Source organism: Myotis yumanensis, unplaced genomic scaffold (assembly GCF_028538775.1).
Source record: "Myotis yumanensis isolate MYYU_CA2020_CCGP unplaced genomic scaffold, mMyoYum1.0.hap1 SCAF_10, whole genome shotgun sequence".
Classification (NCBI taxonomy): Eukaryota; Metazoa; Chordata; class Mammalia; order Chiroptera; family Vespertilionidae; genus Myotis; species Myotis yumanensis.
Window position 1 is genome coordinate 19643149 of NW_027223761.1, and position 15376 is coordinate 19658524.

General features: G+C 40.8%; 1 protein-coding gene across 1 annotated transcript; it reads right to left on the bottom strand.

Annotated features, from left to right (window-relative positions):
• On the bottom strand, positions 1-969 carry LOC139017726 (olfactory receptor 5B3-like). The gene has a single exon (XM_070426326.1). The coding sequence runs from the start codon at positions 967-969 to the stop codon at positions 1-3; it is 969 nt and encodes a 322-aa protein (XP_070282427.1).
• Positions 970-15376: the final 14407 nt, after the last annotated feature.

The window sequence follows — 15376 nt, forward strand, 5'->3', positions numbered from 1 at the left end:
TTATTGAACATTGCACAATGTTGAAATCATAATCCTAAAGAAAATAAATTCTGCCTTTGAAACAACCTTCTTGAGTGCACTCTTGACCTCCTTGTTCCTCAGGCTGTAGACCAGAGGGTTCAGCATGGGGATGACCATAGTATAGAACACAGAGGCCACCTTGTCTGTGTCCAGGGAATGACTGGAGCTGGGTTTTAGGTACATGAAGATAATAGTTCCATAGAAGATGGTGACTACAGTGAGGTGAGAGGCACAGGTGGACAGAGCCTTCTGATACCCTGAAGATGAGTGCATCTTTAGGATGGTGACAAATATGAACAGGTAGGAAATCAAGATAACCAAGAGAGCAGAAAGAATGTTGAAGCTTGCCACAAAAACAAGAATCTGCTCACTAATATGCCTGTCTGAGCAAGACAGAGCCATGACTGCTGGAACATCACAGAAAAAGTGATGAACCACATTGGACTCACAGAAAGAGAGACTAAAGGTGTCCCCAGTATGAATGGAGGCATTCAGGAAACCATAGATATAGGAGCCTATGGCCATATGCACACACACACCTGGTGTCATGGTGGTGGTGTAATGCAGGGGTTTACACACAGCTACGTAGCGGTCATAGGCCATCGAGGACAAGAGGTAATTTTCCACAGTGGCAAAGGCTATAAAAAAGAACATCTGAGTAGCACATGCATTGTAGGAGATGACCTTATCTCCTACAAGGAACCCAGTCATGACTGTAGGAGTGACAGCTGAAGAGTAACACAAATCCACCAGAGACAAGTTACTGAGGAAAAAGTACATAGGAGTGTGGAGATGAGAGTCCAAGAGAATCAGCACCATAATCCCCAAATTTCCAATCAGCGTAACGAGGTAGATGAGAGTGAACATGATAAAGAGGGGGACCTGCAGTTCGGGGTCATTGGTTAGTCCGAGGAGGATGAACTCAGTCACTTCTGTCTCATTTTCCATCAATGCGGAGAATCACAAAATGCTTGGTGGCTCTGAGAACAACAAATGAGTGTGCATACAATATGTATTATTTCATTATAGCAATAACTTGTATTTCAAGATTATCCAGATAAAAATCATCTTGACAATAAAACTTAGTGCACTCATTGTGTACAGATTTGTATTATGTTGAATCTTAAGGATCTTTATGGAAAAATCGCCCTAATTTTAATGTTTATAAGTTTGTAAATTGAGATATAGAAAACCAAATAACTTGATGAATGGCTTCTTTGGAGTGAATATATCTGCCAATTCACTTTCCCCAAGCCTAGGAAAAGCACATGCATGCTTGCTCACCTGCCAAAAACTGCTCCAGACTCTTGAAAAGTATATTCATTATATCCTCTAAGAACATTATATGTTTACTAGAGGCCTGGTGCACAGATTTGTGCACTGGTGGGGTCCTTCGGCCTGGCCTGCAGGGATTGGGCCAAAACTGGCTCTCCAACATTCCCCAAGGAGTCCCAGATTGCAAGAGGGAGCAGGACAGGCCAAAGTACCCCACCGGTGCACAATCGAGGCCAGGGAGGTACTGCGGGAGGGCTCCAGGGCGTGTCTGGCCCGTCTTGCCCAATTGTCCAGACCCCAGCAGCAAGCTAACCTACCGGTCGGAGCATGTGCACCCCTGGTGTTCGGTGCATGTTATAGTGACTGGTTGAACGGTCAAACGGTCAGACAGCATATTAGGCTTTTATTATATAGGATTTGTTATTGCACTCATTTAAATTAGGATGCATAAGAGGTTGAATAATTTTTTACATTCAAACAAGTATTAATTGACAAGCCATGCTTTGGATCCAAATCAACTCTTGAATCCACAATGAGTGCTTTCTAAGTCCAATGGTCATAATTGCATTTAAATAAAATTGAATTCAATTTACAGGTACTCCTTGTCTCTATTGGTCCAAACTAAGTGCTTGGGGGTTTATAGTGTAGTAACTGAGAGATATATGCATAGCAGATGTGTAGGATAAGTGGAGTAGTAGGGGCATGTATAATCAACATAAGCAATTCTGAAGAGAAGGCAAAGTATCAGATATAGAACTTTGTCTCTGGGATGAGAGGCATATTAGCCCTACTATTTACAACCTAAGAATCATTAATCCTAACCTAACTCACCTGAACTTTATATAGCCATCTGAAAAATTAAGACAGTAATAAGACCTATTTTATTTACAGTGTTATTGTAAAAATTAAAAAAACAGATTGATAGGAAGAGATTGACCAAAGAGCATATACGCATATATGCATAGTACATGGACACAGACAGTAGTATGATGAAAGCCTGGGTGGAGAAGGGCAAAGATAGAGAAAATGGGGACATCTGTAATACTGTGAACAACAACAACAAAAAAACCCACACAATAAAATGGTGGGTGTTCGACATAGTCTGATGAGTGCAGCTGCAATATTACTATTAGGATGTGATGACGGGCTTAATGCTGGTCTGGGAAAAAATGGGTGGTTGCAGGTCTTTAGTTGTGCATGGGTTTTGAAATTTTAAAGCCTTCCTCTTCAATTTGCCTTTTTTCACACTAAGGCCACTGAGATTTTCTGTGTCTCCAGTTCTTTTCCTCACCCATAGTTTTGGCTGCTCCAGCTATTATATATGAGCCATCATTTTTCTTTTTTTTTTTTTTTTTTTTTTTTTTTTTTTTTTAAATATATTTTATTGATTTTTTTACAGAGAGGAAGGGAGAGAGAGATAGAGAGTTAGAAACATCGATGAGAGAGAAACATCGACCAGCTGCCTCCTGCACATCCCCCACTGGGGATGTGCCTGCAACCCAGGTACATGCCCTTGACCGGAATCGAACCTGGGACCCTTCAGTCCACAGGCCGACGCTCTATCCACTGAGCCAAACCGGTTTCGGCGAGCCATCATTTTTCTTAATTTTTCCTTGAAATCTATACTTTTAGCTTGAGATAGTCCTTTTTTTTGTTAAATTTATTCGTTCTCTCATTACTGTCATAAGAGAATCACAGAGATCAGTGTCGAAAGTTGCTTGTTTATGGTATGACTTAAGCTTATAGATTTATTTTGGTGGTAAGTGTTATGTTGTAAAATGTTTTATTTGAATCTGTTCTCTGTAGGAACAGTATTTTAGATCATTTTATTTCAATTTGAAAGGTATCTATCTTCTGCTAACTACTAACATTTTTCTCCTAAAATATTTTAAAAATCTACTTCCTTTTTTAAAAATTGTATTCAATTTATTGGGGTGACATTGGTTAATAAAATTATATAGGTTTCAAGTGTACAATTCTATAATACATCATCTGTATATTGTATTGTGCATTTACCACCCAAAGTCAAGTCTCCTTCCACCAACATATATTTTACCTCCTTTACTGTTTTCTACCCCCCCCCACACACATACCTTTCTCCTAAAACTTTTAAAAATTCACTTCCCAAGCCTATTTCATCACAACAGTATGTTTTCCAACCTTAACACACATGACCAATTTTACCATAGAGTACATTCTACAATGAATAAGACTTTGTGTGTGGTTGTATGCGTGTGTATGCAGGTGTGTGTGTAAAATAGGTAGTATTATTGTTCCTACTTTACCACCAAGAAAATTGAAGATGTGGGAAGTTATGTAATACTCTAAAATTACACAGCTCATATGAGAAATTCTCCACTTTTTATCTAATCAAAAATCTATGCTGGAAAGCTAGATTGGAAATGACTGCAAAGATGATTAAATAGTTGAGAACAAAGAGAAGTCTTCTTGAGTTCTAGCTAACAAGGGAATAGTTCTTAATCATCTTTTAATTGTACTTAAAAATTATCCAAGTTACAAATGATATAGCTGGAATTACTAGTAAAACAGTTTTCATATGGTAGAAAATGCTATGGATTTTTGCTAGGGTTGGGAGGTACAGTGAATGCTAAAGCCCTTTCAGTTTGTGTAACAATTTGAGATGCCAGGTTTTATAAGCATATTTGTTCATAAAGCACATTTTGAAAGAAATGGTCTGTGTTTGTAGCCATTCAGTGTCTACATATGTAGATGAACTATATTAATGAGCAGCCTGATATTACAGCGACAAGTTTAAAATGTAATTTAGAATTTGTTAATTCAGATTAGACACACTTGTAGTTTAAAATTCATTCCATGCTTTTGCTTTCCTAGCTTATTTGTTAGTTTTTTTTCTCATTTTACTTTCTTTTTTAAATTTAATTTTTCAATTACAGTTTACATTGTAAAGTATATGGTTCTGTGTGTGTGTTTTACATCTAATGAGAGGGTCAACATTTGGTGAACAAGATGAAATTACTACTTATCAATCACATTATCATCTATATTATTATTTTTTGTTCATATCTTTAGGGAGGCAGACAGATGTTTCATAAGTATCAGTAAACTCCCATTTTTGACATTTATACCCCAGTCTCACCTTAGTATTTTAGAAAAACATTGAAAATATCTGTTTTGGCTTCCAAATAACTCAGAGGAAGTATATCTGTCCACTGCTTTTCCATGAGTTACATTTCTCACTAAAAATATCCACGGCATATAGATACTTACCTGTCTGTTGGGAGTCAATCAGAATATCAGCTGCAGAATATTAGAGGAACGGTTTCAGGTAGTGGTCATCAGGTTCCAAAGTCACTAAAGCAGGGAAACTATCATGTATTCTTTCCATGCCCTTAGTGAAGTCACTTTCTTAGTTCTTATAAAATAAACATAATAATATAATATTACCTCTGTCTCATAATTCACAGAACTGTGTCTGTAAATAACAAATAAGGGAAAACCTGTATAACATCTCAATAAGAGATTCTCATTGAAATGTAATCTATGTAATTTTTATCTTAGGGTGTTTTCCCTATGGTTGCAGGCTCATTACAAATCCTAGAATAAGGCTGCTATATACTAACAACTATTAATATTCAGACGAATAAATGATTACCAAATGGACTTAGCATATGAACTGGTGAATCTAGAATGATGTCACAATGAGTCATATTTCCTGGGATTTGGAGAGAATTATTGAGATGTGGAGCTCTTTGGGAATTTTCACTGAGAGAGCATCTGCAGCCTCTCATCCCACTTTCCCAGGAAAGATGAAATTAAACTGCCTGTGTGGACATGCTGATTATTTTCATTGTACATACTTGTTTTTCTATTACTTGTCTTTTCTTGTTATTTTTGTCAATTTATAATTAACTAGAGGGCTGGTGCATGAAATTCAAGCACTGGGGAAGGAGGGTCCCCTAGGCCTGGCCTGTGCCCTCTCACAGTTTGGGACCCTTAGGGGATGTCCAACTGCCAGTATAGGCTGGATCCTTAGGGGATCAGGCCTAAAGCGGCAGTTGGACACCCCCCGAGGGATGTAGCAGTGCGCCAAGTGGCAGGTGGCCAAGGAGGAGCCTGAATCGGGGCCGGGTGCCACTAGCACTCATACCTGTGCTCTGTGCCTGCTGCTGCTGCTTGGTAGTGCTGCCATGGAGTTGGGAGAGGCTCCCACCGCTGCAGCTGCCCTCACCAGCCATGAGCCTGGCTTCTGGCTGAGCAGAACTCCCCCTGTGGGAGTGCACTGACCACCAGGGGGAAGCTCCTGCATTTAGCATCTTCCCCCTGGTGGTCAGTGCACGTCATAGCTACCGGTCTGGTTGTTGAAGTTGTTCTGTTGAAAGGGTCGCTTAGGCTTTTATATATAGAGATGTATAGTTTACATACAGTAAAATTGTATCCACAATTTTAGTGTACAGTTCTAAGAGTCTTGTCAAATTGGTATGCAAGAAACCACTTTTACCTAAACGAATTCCTATGATCTTTTGGAAAACCCCTTCTCTTAGCTTCCCTTGCAAACAGTAAAAAGTTTGGGCCAAATAATTTTGCCTTTATAAGAATGTCCTTATCTGTAACCTAGTATATATACTATTTGAGTCTGTCGTCTTTCACTTAGCATTTGAGGTCCATCCATATTACTACCTGTGTCGTAATGAAATATTTTTTATTGCAGAATACTATTTATAGTATATGGATATTATAAATTGCTTATTCTTTTTCATAGTTGAGAAACATTTATGTTAGATTTAGTGTTTGATAATTATAAATAAAGTTGATATAAACATTTTTGTATAAACATGTTTTCATGTCATTTGGGTAAATATCTAGGAATTGGATTGCTTGGTCATATGGTATATGTTTATTTGAATGAGAAACTGAAAAAAGAGAGAGAGAGAAACTGCTAAACTGTTTTTCTGAAAACATTTCTTTTTAAAAATTATTTTTATTTTTCACCAGCAATCCATTCAAATTGTTTTGCATCTTTATCAGCACTTGATATTTTAAAGTTAATTTTGAATTCTACTACATTGCCAAATTCATTTATTAAATCCAGTAGTTTTATGGTGGAGTCTTTCGTTTTTTTTGTTTTTGTGTTTGAACAATACCATGCCATCTGCAAATAATGATAGTTTTACTTCCTCCTTTCTAACTTGGATGGCTTTTATTTCTTCTTCTATTCAGATCACTATGTTTAGGACTTCCAGTACTATGTTAAATAAAAGTGGTGAAAAAGGACAACCTTATCTAGTTCCTATTTTTAAGGAATATACTCTCTCTCTCTCTCTCTCTCTCTCTCTCTCTCTCTCTCTCTCTTCTTTCTCTATTTCTCTCTTTCTTCCCTCAGAAAAGCTGGGTTGTACCTGACAGAAGAAGGAACTGACATGGATAAAAAAAATTGCTCTTTTCCTCAGTTTCAATGTAGCTGTTTTTCAGTTCTGTCCTTATCTTAGGTACTGCAACTTCTTAACTGTATTTCAGATCTCTTGTAAAGAAATTTTGGTCCAAATATTGTTGCTAAGTTGGTGTATCTGTGGGGAGATGAAGGCTGGGACTTCCCATTCTTCATATTGCTGATGTCACGCTAGTAAATAAATTTACAGTGGTTCTCAACCTGTGGGTCGCGACCCCTTTGGGGGTCCAAGGACCCTTTCACAGGGGTCGCCTAAAACGATCCTGCATATCAGCTATTTACATTACCATTGATAACAGTACCAACATTACAGTTATGAAGTAGCAACGAAAATAATTTTATGGTTGGGTCACAAAATGAGGAATTGTATTTAAAAGGCCAGAAGGTTGAGAACCACTGCTTTAATAGAATGAAGGATAAAACACATGATCATCTCATTAATTCATAAAGATCATTTGAAGAAATGCTTTTTATGAGTGTTCTTCCAGGGATTTGTAAGGAAGTTGAGTAGACAGGGCAAAAACACTGCCTCCAAGATTGGAGAGACAGGCAGGTGAATATAGGGAGTCACAGCTTACCAGAGGAGACACTCATGAACAGAGAATGCCAAGTGAACCAGCATCAGGATAGGAAAACCTAAACTATATTGAAAAATTGTTGGAGGCTCAGGGTGGACAACTCTGAGAATTAAAGATGGTGGGAGATACAATGACAAAAGTTTTTCCACATTTTGTAAGATTCACCTCCAGAAACTCAATCAGGTTTTCACAGTAGAAACTATAGAAAAATCCCCTTGGGCTGCTTGTAGAGGGAGGGGGAAGAAATCATTGTAATTTGAATTATCCAGACCAGGAATTTAAATAACTACCATTTATATGCTATGGGTTCTAATGGATAAAGTAGATAGCATACAAGAACAGATGGAAAATGTAAGCAAAGAGATAAAAGTCACAATAAAGACCCAAAATGAAGTGCTAGACTGACACTACTAAATGAAAGAGCGAGGGCTACGCCCTCCATCTTGCCCTGAATCCTCCATTTTTGGGCAGCAGCCATGTGCTCAGCAAGTAGCTTCTTCCCGGAAGTATAATCAAGGGAAATGCGCGCCATAGATACAACCACATCCTGTGTAACGAGACACCAACTTGCGCCTGGCCAATCGGCAGGGCCCACAGTCCTCTCTCCTCCCCTTACTATAAAATCCATCTCCCCACAGGGGGGGCTCTCTCTGCCACTTGCTGCTGTGTCAGTAAGGAGGGTAGGGGAGCCAAGCCCAGGTTTGAATAAAAGACTCTTTGCTTTTGCATCGGACACGGCTGGCTCCCTGGTGTGGTCTCTTGGGGATCCTGAAATCTGGGCATAACATTTGGGGGCTCGCCCCGGGCCCCCAAGACCATAGAGGGACCCCCAATCCGGAGAGTCTGACTGACCGCGGTAGGTGTCTGTGTCATTGTGTGTTCTGTTCTGTGCGAGCTCGCTTCTGAAATCTGAAGTGCCTGAAACGGTCTAGGTGGACGCACTGGGGGATCACGGGTGGGAGGAGTTGGGGGTCGCCCCGATCCTCCATCTGGAGGGGCGTAGTTTTGCTTCCGCAGAGTCGGAAGTTCTGTAGAAACCCCTCAATCTGAGACGAGGCGGGTCGCTCCCGCCGGTTGGCGCATGGCCATCGTCTACCTTCTCGTTTTGCTTCCACGGAGTTGGAAGGCTGTTTTTGAGTGTCTGTTTTCTGTGTTTTTCTGTCTTATTTTATGGACTTACTGGATGGACGTTATGGGACAGACTCAAACTAAGTATTATGATTGATCATTTCAAAGAAATTAGGGGAGGCTATAGAGCTCCCTCAGGAATTGGGAAATTGTTAGGAATTGGATGGATTGTTTAAACTCTGAATGAATGTCTGGTGAAAGTGTGTGAGTGTGGAGAGAGGGGGCCTGCCCTCTCCCCTCCTTTGTGTGGCTCCACGACTTCTGTCAGGCAGACATCTGAGTGAGGATCTGTGAAAACAGGTCACCCCCTCCCCAAGTAAATGCATCTGGGATTTCTGTGCACGTGTAGAGAGAAAAGCTGGCTTAAAACTAATGCGTGCATTGTCTGATTTTGGATAGAGTTTTGAGCTGGAATCTCTTTGCAAATGTGCAGGATGGAGCCCAAGACTGATCGTTTACCCAAAGAAAAAAAAGATGCTAGCTGGATGCTAGCAGAAGGATTGGCATTTCCATAATAAAGAACAGTTTTTAAATGCTAACAAAGGGTGTTAAGGCTGGCTTCCCAAGGAAGAATGTGGTCAATTTACATCTGAAAAGACCAGGTAGGCCAGAACCTGTTTTGCAAGGCTCAAATGTGGTTTCCAGAGCTGCTTGAAAGTAAAAAGTAAAGTTTACTCTAATTTGCCTCATGAAAAATCTAAAGAACAGAATTAAATCTATTGGTTGAATATTGATAAATGCTGAATATTTAACTTGCCAGCTAAAAGTTTAAGGTTCGGATTGAATTGAGAAAAATTATGTAATTGTAATAACTAAATGCCTTTGCTTATTGGTCTGATTGAGAAGGGAGGATTGATTTTGTGACCTCAACTGAAGATTTTTGATGCAAGGACCAGTTTAAATTTAATTGATATTCTTTAAAATGATTATAAAAGCTATAAACAGCTAATAAGATTTCTGTTTGTCTACAATACAGCCACATGACTTGCCGCTCCCCTGGGGGCTGCCATCTTGAAACAGCAAAGGCCCCTCCCTCTGATTTAGCAATGTCTCACTGAGGCAGGATGGAATTTCAGGGGTGGAGCTTTAATCTAGAAAACCCTGCTTTCCTTAAACTAAGGACAATTAAAGGTTATGTCAAAGTCTTTAAAAGGGACTGATAGCAGTAATCCAATTTCTAAAGTAAAGTACGATTATTTCAGGTAGAAACTGGTTTCATACTGGTCTTAGAGGGCACATTTTTCCTTTGCCTGGGAGGGACAGCGCAGCTGTCCCAGGGTCGGAGGGCTCCAGTTCAGTGTTCTGGAGACCCAGGACATGCCTAAGTTTAACCTATTTTACCCAAGGACTCTAGATAATGTGTTTACCCAAAGCTGTGGTTTAGATTGCATGCTGTCTCTGCTTCTGTAAATTGATCTGTCTTTATTGCTTAAATATGTATCTTTGTTGTTTAAAATTGTTTAAGTAGTGAAATTTCTGTGTCTCTTAAAAAAAAATTGAATGTATTGCTAATCTGAGGAATGTTAATTATTTACATGTCACCTAAAAATTAAGGCTAAGAGTTCTAACTAACTGGGAAGCATGGCTTTGGTGTGATAGGAGGAAAGAGAAATGTTGAATGGATGATAGGCCAGTGAGCTGGGACTGGTCACTGGTGGTGGATTGTGAGAAGGGCTGGACGCGGCCTAACTTCTCCTTCCTTGGTACCCCTGAAACGTCAGAGGGTACTTCTGGCCTTGGTTTTCTTGGTTTTTGGTTTTGGATTTGTTTGTTTGTGAGCTTTTTGGTTTTTGTTTTTGTTTGTGAGTCCAATGTGTTTAGTCTTTCGATTTTGTTGTTTCGCTGAAATCCTCTTGAAGGCTTAATGGGGAATGTATCTAGTTGTTGTGTCTATTTAGTCTTGTTTTCTTTGTTCAGTATGAGTACCGTTTCTATCTGGATGAGACATAGGTCAAGAATCCTGTCCTGGGATGTGGGAAAGGGAGGCCCCCACATCTGTTCCTGTCAGGCCCCCATCAGGGGACTTGGGCGGTGTTCCTGTTATCTGCTCAAGATCCCAAGACTGTAAAAGTACTTGTTCACTGAAAGGGTGTAAATATAAATGTTTATTTGATGTTTGTATGTCTCCTTAGGTATAATTATTTGTTCATGTAAGTGTGGAAGTCTGCAGAAAAAAGCACATGCTTGATTTCTTTAAGGCTGAGTGCTCTGACCGATAGCAAAATGCCCCAAGCGGCCGCTGGGTGTTTTTCCCAAGGGCGCTTGCTCTCTGTCAGAGGTGGAATCGGCCCGCCTAACTAGTAAAAATTTCTGTCTACGTTTGTGTACTAGGGACTTTGATTTGCTCTGTGATTTTTCTGTGTTGGGTTAAAATTTTGGAATTCTGGGGTAAATTTAAAAGATATCTGTGGCCTTTCTAGTCTGATTGGGACATTTAGGGGTGGGGCTCACAGTTCCTCAGGGCAGAGATTTTATGGCCCCCCCTCCCCCTGCCTGTGCTGAATTAAATAATACAGGCCAGTGTCATTTGGCTTGCTGGTTAAAGGAAGACAATGGGCCTTGGAATCTGTAAAGGTGGGCGGGAATGAAGCTGGTCAAATGTACTGAAAGGATTTGGTACCTGTTGCTGCTAGCAAAGGAGGGGCTGATATCCCCTTCTAGTGCACTCCCTTGAAAGAGGCCTGGTTGCTGCTCTGCCACAAAGGGAACTGGTAGAAAGGCAAGAAAGCAGAGCGCTGTAACTAATAAACAGGGTTACCTAGAAGCCATCAGGACTTTGAAGTTCTCCAAGAGAGGAGGAATCTGACTCAGATACTGGCCGAAACCTCATTGGGTTTGGAGAACCGGAGGCTATGATAGGGTCCGACAATGGACCAGCCTTTATTTCACAAGTAATGCAGGTAGTAACCAGGGCTATTGGGGCAAATTGGAAATTACATTGTGCTTATAGGCCCCAGAGTTCAGGGCAGGTAGAAAGGAGCCATGGAAACTGGCGGGGACTGGGTGGCTCTCCTATCATGTTTGGCAGGCCACTCCCTATCATTCCTAACCTCAAAGCTGACTTTCTTGCTGCAAGAACTATCTCTTTCCTTGAGAGGGCTCCAGAGGGCGCACGAGGACATTTGGCCGCGCCTCCGCGTCATCTACAAGACCGGCCCAACCCCAACTCCTCATCAGCACAGACCAGGAGATTGGGTCTACATCAGAAGGCACCGCCAGGAGACCCTCGAGCCACGTTGGAAGGGTCCCTACACTGTGGTGCTGATGACCCCCACCGCTCTCAAGGTAGATGGCGTCGCAACCTGGGTCCATTACACTCAAGTCCAGTCAGCGGACCCATCCGTGATCTGGGAAGACTTCGTCACCAAATGGAGCGTCGATCGAGATCAACGCAACCTGCTCAAGCTCAAGCTACGGCATGCTCGACCTGCCTGATGCTGGTAACCTTGCTCGCCATCACTCCTGCTACTGGGAGCCCCCACAATACCGTATAATAGACTTAGATAATGCCTGCATCTTCATGGACATGGCTCCAAAGAGACAAAGACAATGTATAAGAAGGTCAAGAATAGACTTTAGTATCACATGTTTAGTAGCAGAAGATTCGGCTGCCTGAAGCAGCCATGATGCCAATATTATGTTTCATTGTATTGATATGTTATATTGACCTTTGATTCTCTTGCAGGTTTAAATGTATGTTGGTTATCCTGAAAGGAGACTGTGTGGGGTGAACCCAAAAAGTAAAGGGTGTCTAGCTGCCCAACTGGGCAGGGAAGGGTGCCCATCAGGTTTTGGTCTCTGTTGAGAGACAGTTAATGGTTGGCATCCTGTATATTGTCTTGCAGGCCTGCACAACCATGCCCATGTCAGGGGTAGAACAAACCTCACTGTAGAAAGCTGGGAAAGGCCTGTTTGGAATAGAAGGTCTGAGGCATGCTTATGCATAGAAAGAAGGTTTAATGCCAACAGTTACTGTTTTGTTATAACTCCATGAAAAGGAATTGGCAAGGAAAAATCAGAAAATCTTAGAGCAGATCAGTATGTTTTTCTCCTTATGTAATTCCTCCAAAATTTGGCAATGCTCATGGCAATACATTTCTTTGCATAGATTCAATAAGACTGGTTCCTAATAGGCGTTTTATTAACGGAAAACTTTGACTGGAGTATCATGTTTTGAAGAGCCCTGTCTGAGCTCTAAAGACTTAAAGCCAGTAAAAATGCCATGAAGAAAGCCTGGTATCCTGCTTGGGAGCCCTGAAGATGGCTGGCGCTGGAGCATCAGGCCCATGCCCTACCATCACTGGCGGTTGGTCAGAGTAGAAGGGGAGCAATAAGGATGCCTCTGTGTCCCTGCGGAACCCCCACACACTCTGGGCTGCAACAAGTAGGAGGGCTACTGAGATGGGCCTTAAAGCCTGGAGAGTGGGCTCAGGTGGAGTTGCTACAGGTGAGGGATTCACCTAACTCAGCAGATACTGCAGGCAGGCCTGATGGCAGCTGGATGGCTTGTCTTCGTGGCCCTATGGGGCACATTAAGATTCAACCATGAGATTCCAGCAAAGGTAGTCAGTTACCATTCCTGTTGTGTTTATGCAAACATCAGGACAGTAGATAAATTAATCTTGATTTGGCTTTTTGATAGCCATGGAGAAATTTTAAGAAGAAAAATCCTATTTCAATAGAAGTTGTTAAAGCTAAAATGGTTTCTTTCCCTTCCACCGGACCATTTGTTAAGCATATAGGGATAGTTCAGTTGATAGTTTATGTGCCCAGTATGGGCCTCTAGCAACGGTGAAATAGAAATGCCGTCCGTCTCATGATTGAGCCGGAAGTTCCAAGACAAAGGGGGGAACTTTTGAAAGGGCGAGGGCTACGCCCTCCATCTTGCCCTGAATCCTCCATTTTTGGGCAGCAGCCATGTGCTCAGCAAGTAGCTTCTTCCCGGAAGTATAATCAAGGGAAGTGCGTGCCATAGATACAACCACATCCTGTGTAACGAGACACCGACTTGCGCCTGGCCAATCGGCAGGGCCCACAGTCCTCTCTCCTCCCCTTACTATAAAATCCATCTCCCCACAGGGGGGGCTCTCTCTGCCACTTGCTGCTGTGTCAGTAAGGAGGGTAGGGGAGCCAAGCCCAGGTTTGAATAAAAGACTCTTTGCTTTTGCATCGGACACGGCTGGCTCCCTGGTGTGGTCTCTTGGGGATCCTGAAATCTGGGCATAACACTAAACTTTAAGACTTACTATAAAGCTACATAATCAAGACAATATAATATTGGTGAGGGAATATACAAACAGATCAATGGAACAGAACAGAGAGTCCAGTAATAAACCTGTATATGTGTGACCAATTGATTTTTTGACAAAGGAGCAAAGATAATAAAATAGAGAAAATTCTTTAGGTGCTAGAACAACTGGACATCCACATGCAAAAAATAATGTACCTAGACACAAACCTCACACCCTTCATAAAAAATTTACTCAAAATGTATCATAAACATAAACATAAAACTATCAAACTCATAGAAGATAACAGGGAAAAAACCTAGATGACCTTAGGCATAATGATGACTTTGTAGATACAACACTAAAGGCATGATTCATGAAAGAAACAATAAGCTGGATTTCATTAATATAAAAAATTCTCTGTGAAAAACAATGTCAAGTGAGTAGAAAAGCAACCACAAACTTAGAGAAATACTTGCAAAATGACCTATCTCATAATAAATGGTCATCCCAAATACAAAAAAGAACTCTTAAAAAATTCAAAGGGAAGGTGTGGGTGGGTGGGTGGGAAGAGATCCATCAAAGAACTTGTATGCATACATGCTTAACCCAGGGATACAGACAATAGGGTGGTGAAGGTCTGGAGGGGGAGGGGAGCGGGCTAGAAGGAGTCAATGGGGAAAAAATGGGAACATGTGCAGTATTTTCAACAATAAAGATTTTAAAAAATGATAAAAATAAAAACAGAAAGAAAGCAAAAAAAAAAAACATAATTAAAAAAAAGCCAAACAACTTGATTATAAAACAGTCCAAAGACTTTTTTCCCTTTCTTTCTTTTTTTTTATTGTCTAAAGTTTTACATTTGTCTTCTTTTTCCCCATTGACACTCCCTTCCCCGCCCCCGCCCCCCCCCCCCAGTCATTCCCACCCCAGGCAAGCCTGCACAACTCAGTGCCTGTGTCCATTGAATATGCTAATATGCATGCATACAAGTCCTTCAGGCCAAAGACTTTAACAGACACCTCACAAAAGAAGATAACAAATGGCTAATAAACATTTTGAAAGATGGTCCACATCATACATACATACAGAGGGAAATGCAAATTAAAACAACAATGGGATTCCACTGTATGCATATTAAAATGTCCAAAATCCAGAACATTGATAATACCATATGCTGGTTAGGATGTGTAGCAACAGGAACTTTCATACTCTTACCATACAATTCAGCAATCATCCTCCCTGGTATTTACCCAAATGAGTTGAAAATTTATGTCCACACAGAAACCTGAACATGAATGTTTAAAGCATCTTTATTCATAATTGCCCAAACTGGAGGCAACCAAGATGCTCTTCATTAGATTAATGGATAAACTGTGATACAATTATTCAGTACTAAAAGAAAATGAACTATCAAGCCATGAAAAGACACAAAGAAACTTTAAATGCATATTACTGTATGAAAGAAACCAATCTAAAAAGGCTACATACCAGATGATTCCAACTATATGACATTCTGGTAAAGGAAAAACTATGGAGACAGTAAAAAGATCAGTAGGTGCCAGGAGTTTGGGGAGCAAGGGATGACTAGACAGCACAGTGAAAATACTGTCTGACATTATAATAATACATTCACTTCACTACACATTTGTCAAAACCATAGCATGTACAACACCAAGAGGGAACCCAAAGGTAAGCTATGAAATTTGGGTGATTGT

Coding starts and splice junctions, on each gene's coding strand:
- LOC139017726 (XM_070426326.1), bottom strand. CDS start 969: ATGGAAAATGAGACAGAAGTGACTGAGTTCATCCTCCTCGGACTAACC.